Below are 12,260 nucleotides of genomic sequence, written 5' to 3'. Positions count from 1 at the left end.
TTCAAATATATTCTTCTGTTTGTGCCAAGAGGAATTGAGTGTAGTTGCCAGAACATAGCACCGAGCATTATTTCCATTAGCCTCTGGGACGGGGTAGCCTAGTAGTGAAAGCGTTCGCTTGCCCCCTGAAGACCCGGCTTCGATTCCCCACATGGCTACAATGTGTCAAGCCCATTTCTGTCGTCCCCAGCCGTGATATTCCTGGAATATTTCTAACAGCAGCGTAAAACTAAACTCACTCACTCCAGTAGTGTCTTAAGATGTTGTAAAAGTCAAAAACTTTGTTTTCAAATTCAAATCGATGTCAAATCAACGTGGAGTTGTGCAGAATCCTCTCCACACGGAGAAACAATCCGGAGCCCGTTACCATGACTACCACTCCTACGTCACTGGTGCTGCTCATGGGCAGTTAGAGGTGTGACACTGACAAGGGATGGCGGCATTAGTGACTACTGGATGCATTTGGGTGAGGTGTTGAGAAACTGGAAACATTCTAAGGGTCCCATGCATGTTTCCACACAGGATCAAAAGCGTAGGAGATCAAAAGTGAGAGATGGAATTAGTATTGTGCATATACAATGTACTGTATAATGAAATTTCCACTCACATCACAATACAATTAGAAAAAAAAAAAAGTACAAAAGAATATATGTGTCAGTGGCGGATCCAGACGGTGGGGTTCAGGGGGTTCTAACACACACATCCATTTGTAAATGACTTAAGATCACATTGAAGATTTTTTTGTGCGTTGGCGGAGCCAATTGTGTGTGTGTGGAACCCCTGAAAAGACTGAAACTGGAAGTACCAACTACAAGGAAGGGAGATAACTCTGTAGACATATTTAGATTTGTGCTATATCTATGCATTGACAGAGTTCTAGAGGCTTCATATCAGACCCACAGAAGATTTAGAACGTACTACAATGTGCTGATTCCGGAGTGTTCTGCTTCAGAGAGTATTGCATAATTTTATATGTTGTATTTTCCTTTTTTACTATCCCTCTCATCTCACATTACATCTCAACCGACAAGAAGAAGATTATTTTGTGTGATCACACTCTACCCTGGGATACTTTAATTTCGGAAGTTGAACTACTGTTACTGAGAGTTGGATATTACCATTATTGTCTTTAGTGCTATAATCAATGTTCTTGTATTTTGCTTTTCTGTATTTTTCTTGCTTTTACGTATGAACTGTCACTCTACTGTGTATTGTCATATTGATACATTTCTAGTGATTTGGGGACTTAATTTTCAAATATATTTGATAATTACAGCACATTTCTTTGTGGTTTGTTTCTTTTACACCTACTGGCAAACAAGGATAAGTTGGACCGGCGCAGAGAACGCGTTTACCAGAAGTAGGCGGTGCACGGCAATGAGCAAACCCATTTGGTTTGTGAAAGTTAGAGTAGATGTAGGCTAGTGCACGTGCATTACATGACGATGAAATTGATTCCGCGCGTATAAAACTCTCACGTCGGTGTAGCAAGTCGCACTACACTTGATCCACGGACAACCTGGGGCCCCTTCGCTAACAATGGCAAGCGCCAGTGGGCGGCACTCAAACATGCTAATGCGGGTCAATTGTCAGGTCGGTGCTCAACTTATTCTTGTTTGCCAGTAGTTCATTTACATTTACAAACTGACTCCCGGTTAACTTTTAGGTTCAACTTTAGAACCAACACGTAACATCAATAACATTTTGATATTACAAAGCCGTCCGGTAATTCCGCGCACCTAAGCACATCGATCGCAACACGGCAACTAACGTCTCTTATATTTTGTGGTTTACGTGAATAAACATGCTGGTATGCAACATATGTACTTAGAAATATAGGTTTTATTGACTATAAGATTCTAACGTTGCAATATGCCATACGGTTGACCTAACCGGCGTTCTGACGACATCGCTTGTTGTCCGGTACTTCTGCGCAGCAACTGATGCGCATAACATCCAGCTGGAGATCCGAAGTGTGGAAGGGTGGTAAGGCCAGATTATTTTCAAAAATAACTTCATCAATATAAGGAAGAGTGTTTCATATTAAATCCAATTATGAATAATGTAGAAAAAGGCTTAAAAGTCTGAAGAAAACGAATTTTCATAAAACTGTCAATATATTTGTCAATTACTGTTATTTACTTACATTTAGTGATTAAAAGCCAGTCCCATGAAGAGATGTCCCGATTTCCAGCGTAAATGTGATAGCAGACGATGTTTTCATTCGATGCGGAAGTAAGCTTTTGCACATGCGCGAATTACCGGACGCGCGGAATTACCGGACTTGCTTGTATATAAATATGTTAGTTAGACTAACGTGGAGTTTTACATCGGGTCTAGATTTTTAAAACGATCATAGCTGGAATTATTCTTAAAAAATGATGATCAAAGATAATAGAAGTTAAATATATGTTCAAGTTTGGGAACTATATTAATCCTGTCACAGAACGTACACACGTATGATACTTGTTATAACTCTGGACAGAGGACTCACTTAAATTGGACATTGAAAAAATGTTCCCATGACGTCACGGGGAATTCCCAGCCTCTGAGTGAGTGAGTGAGTTACGCCGCACTCAGCAATATTCGAGCTATATGGCGGCGGTCTGCAAATAATCGAGTCTGGACCAGACAATCCAGTGATCACTAGCATGAGCATCGATCTGCGCAAATGGGAACCCATGACATGTGTCAACCAAGTCACCGAGCCTGACCACCCGATCCCGTTAGTCGCCTCATATGACAAGCATGGTTTACTGAAGATCTTCACGGGTATCCCAGCATCTGACAACATAGAGAAGTAAGATGATCGCACATAAGGTCACATTATTTAACGCGCATCTGACCCGTGAAGATCCGGGTTAGAATTGATCTTCAGCAACCTTTGCCTGTCGTACGAGGATCGGGAGCTCAGACTTGCTGACCAGTTGTGTAGATCGATGCTCATGATGTTAATCACTAGACTGCCTGGTCCACCAGACTCGATTATTTACAGACCACCGCCGTGTAGCTGGAAAATCAAACACAAGAAATGTGGAAAGTCTCAGAACGGCATTTAAAGGTGATACACATAAAGGCAAGAGTGAGTGAGTGAGTGAGTTTGGTTTTACGCCGCTTTTAGCAATATTCCAGCAATATCACGGCGGGGAACATCAGAAATGGGCTTCACACATTGTGCCCATGTGGGGAATCGAACCCGGGTCTTCAGCGTGACGAGCGAACGCTTTAACCACTAGGCTACCTCACCGCCCCCATAAAGGCAAGAATTTATGCATGTCAGCATATCTATTTTAGGAAACACAACGTAGTATATTCTCACTCATTCTTACTCCTCTTACTCCATAAAAGAACTGACGAATCCATTGGTATATGACCAGATAGTGGCCATATGAATACGTGGATACACCAAGTTGCGGGTACAGCAACGTGCAGAAAACTTGGACAAAGTACTGTGACTATGTGTCCCCGTCCACCCAGCTGTGAATGGGTACCTCGTAAGGATGGGAAAGCTGCAACAACTCACTGCGCCTAGTGGCAGCAAGAGTTGTATACTCCCCAGGGAGCTGAGATTGGTAATAAGATGGACCGTTGAGATTGACATCCAATTATCGAGGGAAAAAATACCAGCGCCATGAGCATGCACTAGTGCGTGGATATGTGCGCTATGAAAATATCCAATAATAATAATGATACTGATAATAATAATAATAGTAGGTGAATGAAAAAATCTGGGAGATAGGTAGCTATAAGAGAACACGTGAAACAACAACAGCGATAAGAGCTGTCGCTCGAGCAATACAAAAAAATCACACTCGATTCGTACAAGTCGTATGACACACTTGCTCGTGTGATAATCGCTATACATGAGTACATGTGAACAAAACAGTGATAAGATAGATAACAAAGGAAGCCAGTTGTTAATCGGCGCTTAATGGTATCAGAATGCTGCAATCAATATGACTACATTAGAATTGAAAACAATGTGCTAAAATTTACTTCACTACATGTATTTACCCACTAACTGGCCAACTCGAGAAAGTGAAGACCTTTGTATTACCACCCGACAAAGTCAAGGACGAATGTAAGGGATGTTACTCTCAATGACACTCATGGTCCCGCTGCATTCGTGACCAACTCGTGTTATTCCCGTACAAGCCGAATTGGAGGTTACGGAAAGAGGCGAGTAGTGACGAATGGGTCCCGCTGATAGAACAGCATTCACGCGTTCAAGTGTTCTGTACACTATAACTTTGGAAAAGTTAACTAGCATCAATCAAAGTTTTAAAATTCGTCTCGCTGGATACAAAATTTAAAGAGTATTGTGGTGAAAAAAGAATCCTATAGTCTGTTTGCAGTGAAAACGTTCCGGTAAATTGCACTTTAAACAAAAATGTAAATCGAATAAAGGGAAATTAAGATTGCGAATCCTCATAATTCTACCTTGCCAATTGAACATTTAAATCTTAGATTTTTATTCCACTTAGGAAAAATGTTGTTTAACAAACGATCATAGTTTCAAATCACTTATATTGGTTTGTATTACAAGGGGGTAAGCGCAGTAGTTGGAACAGTGAAACAATGGCACGTGCGGTACGTGATGAGCGTTAACTTAGACCAGCCCTACTTGTTCTCGATGTTTCATTTTATGTGCATACCCCCTGTAATACAAACCAATAATACCGATTTGAAACTATGATCGTTTGTTAAACAACTTTTATCCTAAGTTGAATAAAATTCTGAGATTTAAATTTTCAAATGGCAAGGTAAAATTATGAGGATTCGCAATCTTAGTTTCACTTTTTTTTATTTACTTTTTTGTTTAAAGTGAAATTCATCAGTACGTTTTCACCGCAAACAGTGGTCTATATAGGTTAGTAAATTACCGATATATATCCAAAGGGAAACCACTCCAACCAGAATTTGAACAGAGATTACCCGCCCCTGAGTTATGAAAAGGTCACGGTCATTACTGTCGCCTGCCAACGTTGTCCGATTTCATCCTTCCCGAATATTCGAAAAGGTATGTTGCGCGTCTTTCAGAATAGACAGGGATGTTTCCGGCTAGCGACTCCTTTGTTATGAAGATCGCTATTTCTTAGGTAAAATCATTGATGCGTTGTTCATATATTCGACCCGTGAAGATCCGGGTAAGAATTGATCTTCAGCAACCCATGCTTGTGGTAAGAGGCGACTAACGGGATCGGGTGGTCAGGCTCTCTGACTTGGTTAACACATGTCATCGTATCCAAATTGCGTAGATCGATGCTGTTGACCACTGGATTGTCTGGTCCAGACTCGATTATTTACAGACCGCTGACATATGGCTGGAATATTGCTGAGTGCGGCGTCAAACACCAATTGCGTAGATCGGTTCGAGGGACCATTCAGTGATATTTCCAACCCCGTTCCTACAGTCGAATACCCTCGTTGGGCCTACCCGATACCCGAGTGTCATGTGCTACGTGTTTGAGGTGAAGGTCAAGGTTATGACTTTATGTTACCGACATAAAATAAGGGAACTAAGAATTTGAATGCAGCTAACGTTGAGCTAATGTGGCGTTGCCTGCAACAGATGAACGCAACATCAATGAATCATGAACAACACGTGATGCACGTGCACACAGAAGCTAAACTATGTCCACCTATTGGATATCTCACAATCATTAATGCAATTGAGGTGAACACCCCGAGGCAGTATCTCAATGAACAGACAAAATGGATAATTGTGGGTATGATAGTTGGGGTGTACCAAGTTGCCCGAATGTTGGGTAAATCAAAAAGTGTAATTTCACGCCTGTGGGCCTACCGTCAAACGGGTGGGGTTGCAATGAGACCTGAGCGTGGTGGACCAAAATCAACGACACCTAGACAGGATCGTCTCATTACATTAATGACCCTACGCAATAGGTTCAAATCAGCACCTGCTATCAATAGGGAATTCCGTACAATAACTGGACAACGAATTTCAGTATCAACCGTTAGGAACCGACTCTATCAAGCCCGTCTGAAAGCAAGGCGGTCTGTGAAGGGTGTCACCCTCACAGCTCACCATTGGCACCATAGATTGGTGTGGGCTAGGCAGCATCTGGGACGGGCTTTGCTCCATTGGCGTTACACCATGTTTTCGGATGAGTCAAGGTTTTGCCTCCGATTCACAGATGGCAGAAAACGTTGTTGGCGTCGTAGCGGTGATCGGTATGCCAGAGCGGCAACTATTGGCCATGATCTGTATTGGGTCGATAGCGTCAAGGTGTGGGGCGGTCTTACACATGATCTGGTCATCGTTAATGGACATTTGACTGGTCAGCGATATATTGACGAAATTGTGCGTTCTGTCGTCGCTCCAGTGGATAGAATTATCGGCAGGAATTTTGAATTCCAAGATGATAATGCCAGACAAGTCGTCACCGCTTATTCCCGACGAGAGGGCATACGGCATTGGACTGGCCCTCTAAAGTCCCCAGACATGTCTCCAATTGAGCATCTGTGTGACGTTCTCGGTCGGTGGGTGTACGCACCCGTCAACCTGGCCCAGTTTGGGGTAGCTCTTCAGGTATATATAAAAACTCAACAACATTCCCCAAGTCCCCTTAACCAAAAAAAATTGAAAATTGTACCCTTATCCCGAACGCGTATATGTGATGTTGTTATTCACAGGTACAGATCATGATAACGACTGTTTGACAGGATCGCTGAGTACAAACGTGACTAAATTATACATCATATGACGCTTTTTTGTTAATTTTATGCATGTAAGACGTGGGTAATAAATATTATACCACACTGGGTATCATTACATACGAATTATACGAAACTCGCTTTCGCTTGGTCAGTTACCATAGGAAAGACACTCTTTTCGTATAATTCGCATTCAATGAAGCCTTATGTAGTATTCTCTGTATATGGTATATAGGTAAGACAATGCAATCAGAACACGAGGTCGCTAAACAACAGGTTTTTCTTTGAAAAAGTAATTACGTTTTCTCAAAGCGAGAAATACGTATTTTTGCAAGTTTATTACAGACATTACGTTTGTTATTTGAAAATAATGAAAACATATTGCCAAGAGTTGGGAACATGTTGTGACAATGCTGTGGAATAATACTGGAGCGGAAGTGGAAGTCATCCTCCACCTTCATGACAATACACAGTGGGGACACAGCCGTTCATTTTGTGATATCTTTAAGTCCTATCTCAGCTCTCAACCGATTGTGACATGTCGTACACAGATTAGCAAACTCCCTGGAGGCGGTATGGGTTTCAAGGCCACAGAGTAAGACCCCAGCGCCCGGATTTGAGTACACATCGGCTGGGTGAGCAACGACACAATTTCAATCTGAAACCTCAGTTGCACCTGAGCCGCTCAGCTATCATCTACTGGCCTGCTGCATTTGCACGATTCGATCATTAAAGCTTGGTATAACATGTATGTTTTAAACAAATTAATCATATGCCGATGGTTAAAAGAAATCTTTCAACAACAATTGCCGGTTTTGTTGACAGTCGATAAGGTGCGGGTGTGGTCACGTGACAGGTCTATCCGATCAGTATTGGTTACTGAAAACCCTCAACCGAATGCCTTCACTGGCTCAGTTTAAACTGTGCGTGTCATGATACATTTTAGACTACACTGATACATGTTTTGTCGCCAGGACTGACGTGTCTTTTGTAACCTGTGGTTTTCAGGTATTTGCTGGCGGCCATCATGGGTTCACTGGACAGAATGGAGGATAAAGTCGTTTGATGAGAGACTTTTGATACGCATTTATCGTCGCTGTAAGAGAAAAATAACGAAGAGCTTTGTATTCAAACTGTGAGTTGGTTGCCGTGGTGATCAGTTTTTTTACATCATTTCGTTGACACTTTTTGTATTTCAACAGCGACAACTATCACCACACCATCGCCATCTGCAACGTTTCTACTCTCTGACTACCCACAACTCTTGAGTTTCGAGAGTGAATTTGGCCGTGCCTTAACGTATGACAAACATTTAGACTTATTTAACCATCAATTCAATCAGAGGGCGTCGCTGGAACTCGGTGTTGTTTTCATACGGTGGAAATGTTTGGTTGTAGACGGAAACGGTTTTGGCCGTCTTTGATAGCTGTGGCCATGTTGTTCGCAGTCATGCGCTATACTCTGCACCATTATCAAGACTTAGGTGACGTCATGTCCCATAAGCATGTACACAGGTTTTCCAGCAATGGACTTCTTTCTTCGTCAAGTTTAGGTCGAAGGCAAAGTCTCACTCACCGAGACACCTCACTGATAGGTGCAAGTGTTATTTCCCGATCAAATACGTCCTGGTCACGTGACGGTAGCGCGTGTATTGGAGATACTAACTTCGTGAAAACAGTTTTACACTCTCCAGCTGGAGACACACCAATCTACGTTCACCCTGCGTCGGAGGATATTTGGGTGTCTGCAACAATTATAAAGGGAGAGGTATGGGAAGGGGATCTGGTGACAAAGTTCTACAACTTCTTCAAACAAGATGACGATCTTGTATTGGTCGACATCGGCGGGAACATCGGCGTGTACGGGTTAACTATAGCTAAAATGGGGAGAAAGGCTGTACTAGTCGAACCTCTACTGAAGAACGTGAAGAAACTTTGCCATTCTATACGTGACGGTAATTACACAAACGCGTACATCGTCCACAACGCCGTATCCAACACAAGGGTCAAGGTCGCCTTAGGGAGCAGCGCCAGGAACGTCGGTGGCACATACGTGAAACCTGTAACATCAGACAGCGAGGAGACAGCGCAGACCATTTTGCTGGATGATTTACTGGAGGTGTTTCAGTTCTACAAAGTGGCAATGAAGATGGATGTTGAAGGACATGAGGATGAAGTTCTTCTCGGTGCGGAGACATTCTTCTCCAAGGTCGACGTCAGGTATGTACTGATGGAATGGAACACACACCAGAACAAACCGGAAGCTAAAAATATCATTGAGTTCCTCACCAAGCACAACATGGTACCCGTACACCCGATTAAGGAACATATGCTGCCCTTGAACAGATCAGAGGACTGGCCAGGTGATGTGATATGGAAGAAAGGTATATGATGTAAATAAATCAAAAAGTGCAATGTTTCATTATACATATTTCCTGATCATGGGGATCTGGTTCAGAATTGATCAACAGAAACCCAATGACTTGATAAATAGGATGGACTATCGGGCTCAGGGAATGTTTCATTCTACGTATTTCTTTGTCGTGGGAATCAGGCTCCTCAGCAACCAAAGTGATAGGAAAATAACTGAATGTCAGGCTCGATGACATAATTGATGGAGCGGCATCGTTACCTGATGTTGTTGATTATTGCTGAGAATGTCAACCATTGGATTTGTTTCCTGGCCGTGGGATTCCGGGTCAGAATTTCAACCAGCAACCAGGGCGGCATATATGGGTAGAGTCATCAATATTCCACGTGGTCCTCTGCACATCGCACAGGTAAAAACTCAGGTGTAGTTAAGCATCATTGGTGGCGGAGAGTAGTTGGATGGGTGACTGTATTTACCAGCTTGACTCCTGATAGTACAGCTTCAGTCCGAGCAGGACTTTTGTGCAGAATGTTTGTTAAATGACCATTTATACTCGGGTGAAAATGAAGTGTGCACCCCTCCTTTTCTCAATAGTGTGCACCTCCCCTTTCTCAAAAAGCTGTATCCGCCCCTGTTGTAACTGCCATGTTATATCAGTTCCATAGATCTAATTGATGAACGTTTCTGTCACGCTAAGTTCTTCAACAGATAGCATGGACAAGTTTATCACAGTGTCAAAGTTTGCGAGAACGTCGGTTGTAAAGCCTGTGTTAACGAAACAACTGCTTATTTGTTTGGGTGTTTGTTTAACGAAATCCAGAAGTGGTGCTGTCAGACTTAATACCACACCCACAAAGAAACACCACCTAAATATTTCAGTCTGAGCCAAAGAATCCAGTGATTGACATCATGAGCATCGATCTACGACTGAGATACGATGACATTCATCCTCCCAGCATCCAGCATGTCTTGCAGTCCCACACACAACTCGTCGGGTGAGAACCTATCTCCTCCAAACAAGTTTTTGAGATATTGAAGGTTGAAAGTTTGAACCCTTACAAATTTAAATTTTAAATACATATAACTTCGAAAGTTCACTCATATGTAGATGTGTATATGCTAAATGGGATAAATGTATTTGTTTGGCCAAAATATCAGATTAATGCTAGAAAGATTTAATGAACAAAATCTGTTTGGAGATAGAACAATTTGCTAAACTGAGCCGCACTTGGAAGCGAGAACCATAATGTTCTATCCCCAAAAACGTGTTTCGTATACAGATTTTGCTATTCTTTTGAGTGTATTCATCAGGAAACATATATAATTCAATAATTAATTAAGGATACTTGGTATTTTGATGCCGATGCTTTATTTTCATATTATCAAATATGTCAAATAAATATAAAGCATTGTAAATACAATGTATTTTGAAACTTTTATTGAATCCATAACATGCGAACAATGAGTGAGTGAGTGAGTTTAGTTTTACGCCGCACTCAGCAATACTCCAGCTATATGGCGGCGGTCTGTAAATAATCGAGTCTGGACCAGACAATCCAGTGACCAACAGCATGATCATCGACCTGGACAATTGGGAACCGATGACATGTGTCAACCAAGTCAGCGAGCCTGACAACCGATCCCGTTAGTCGCCTTTTACGACAAGCATGGGTTACTGAAGATCACTATTCTAATCCAGACCTTCACGGGTTACATGAGATGATGAGAACAACAAAAAGAAGGTAACATAAATTTAGTATTCTGCACGTGATACACTGAGGAATTAAAGAAACCGACTATTGAGACTGCTGTGGTTATGGTTCAACGCCCTTTCACTCTCAGTGTTGAACAGCTCGGTTTTCCCTCACACGTACACACATACGCACGCACGCACACACTAACCCATCCTCTGTCACACACGTCAAGGACCCTTGTGGTTGGGTTACGTTGTGAGGCAGTTAATGAAACGGGTTTAAATCTCATATCGACACGAAATTCATCTATCTTCAGTATAACATAACCGACAGAAATCAGCTCCACTTCGTTGTTTGTTTCTTGTTTAACGCCACACCAGTAACATCCCAGCTATTGGTGGCGGTCCGCAAATAACCGAGTCTGGACCAGTCAATCCAGTGATCAATAGCATGAGCATCGACCTACGTAATTGGGATACGTCATGTGAGAACCATGTCGGCGAGCCTGACCACCCGTTCCCACCAGTCACCTCTTACGACTAGCAGCTAGCGGTAACTCACTCAGTATGTTTCACATACGCTTCAGCTGCTATTCAGGGTGAGTATTGCTACAGTAATAATGACTCCAATAGGCTGGAGTCAATGAGTTAGGGTTGTTCTGGAATTGTATGAGGTCCTCTGGTCATGTTTGTTTTGGGGGTAGGGGTGTTTTCTTTGCAAATGTGGTGGTGGTGGTGGTGGAATTGGGTTTAGCGTCGTGCTTGAGAATATTTCGCTTATATGAATATTTCGCTTATATGACTACGTGCATGCGTGTGTATGTGTATGAGCGGCTGCTTGTACTAGCCCAGACTGAAGCTGGTTTTATAGTGCTAGCCCACTGTGATACCATGCCGCAGTGAAGCATGAATACCCCACTCAGACACATACTGACTCCGAGCCGACCAGTCCTTGTTGTACCCATTAATGCCGAGCGCCAGACAGGGACCAACAAGTACCATATTTTAACGTCTTTTGGTATGACGCGGTCGGGGATTGAACCCGCGACCTTCCGCACTCCGGCGGACGCTCTAGCCACTACACCACGGAGGCGGTCTTTTGCAAATGTAGCTCCAGATGGTAGTACATATACCATATTATGTTACATAAAAATACGTTTTATTGCATTGAATAATTGCAATTGAAGAAACATGTTGAAGTTCCGATTAAAATGATTCTCTATTGCTTTTCAGCACAGCCCCTTTGTTCTTCAATTTCTTTTCTTCAAATTTTCTTGATCCAGTTAGTCGACTTTTACCACAAGCATGGGTTGCTGAAGACCAATTCTAAACCAGGGTCTCGATCCACAAAGCGTTCGTAACGTTACGACCTGTCTTAACTCTACAGTTTACCATAGACTTACGAATGTCGTAGCGCTACGAAATCTTTGTGGATCGGGACCCAGGTCCAGGAAAAGAACCCATGTGCTTCTAGTTCTCATTAACAAGAACCACTTTAGATGAACAGTTGTCAGTCGAA

At 42.5% G+C, this 12,260-nt stretch overlaps 1 protein-coding gene across 1 annotated transcript; it reads left to right on the top strand.

Annotated features, from left to right (window-relative positions):
- The first annotated feature begins 7,219 nt into the window (after positions 1 to 7,219).
- Positions 7,220 to 9,410, top strand: LOC124263561. Its single transcript, XM_046698222.1, has 2 exons — positions 7,220 to 7,313; positions 7,687 to 9,410. Exon 2 carries the CDS (start codon positions 8,062 to 8,064, stop codon positions 9,067 to 9,069), a length of 1,008 nt encoding a protein of 335 aa, XP_046554178.1. The 5' UTR covers positions 7,220 to 7,313; positions 7,687 to 8,061; the 3' UTR covers positions 9,070 to 9,410.
- Positions 9,411 to 12,260: the final 2,850 nt, after the last annotated feature.

Source organism: Haliotis rubra, unplaced genomic scaffold, assembly GCF_003918875.1.
Source record: "Haliotis rubra isolate DU_JTF1 unplaced genomic scaffold, ASM391887v1 Scf89, whole genome shotgun sequence".
NCBI classification, from domain to species: Eukaryota; Metazoa; Mollusca; class Gastropoda; order Lepetellida; family Haliotidae; genus Haliotis; species Haliotis rubra.
Note: the sequence above shows the minus strand (reverse complement) of the source record. Positions and strands in the feature narration are given on the sequence as shown.

Bases quoted from the DNA above. Each gene is read 5' to 3' on its own strand.
- LOC124263561 (XM_046698222.1), top strand. From the start codon at position 8,062: ATGTTTGGTTGTAGACGGAAACGGTTTTGGCCGTCTTTGATAGCTGTG.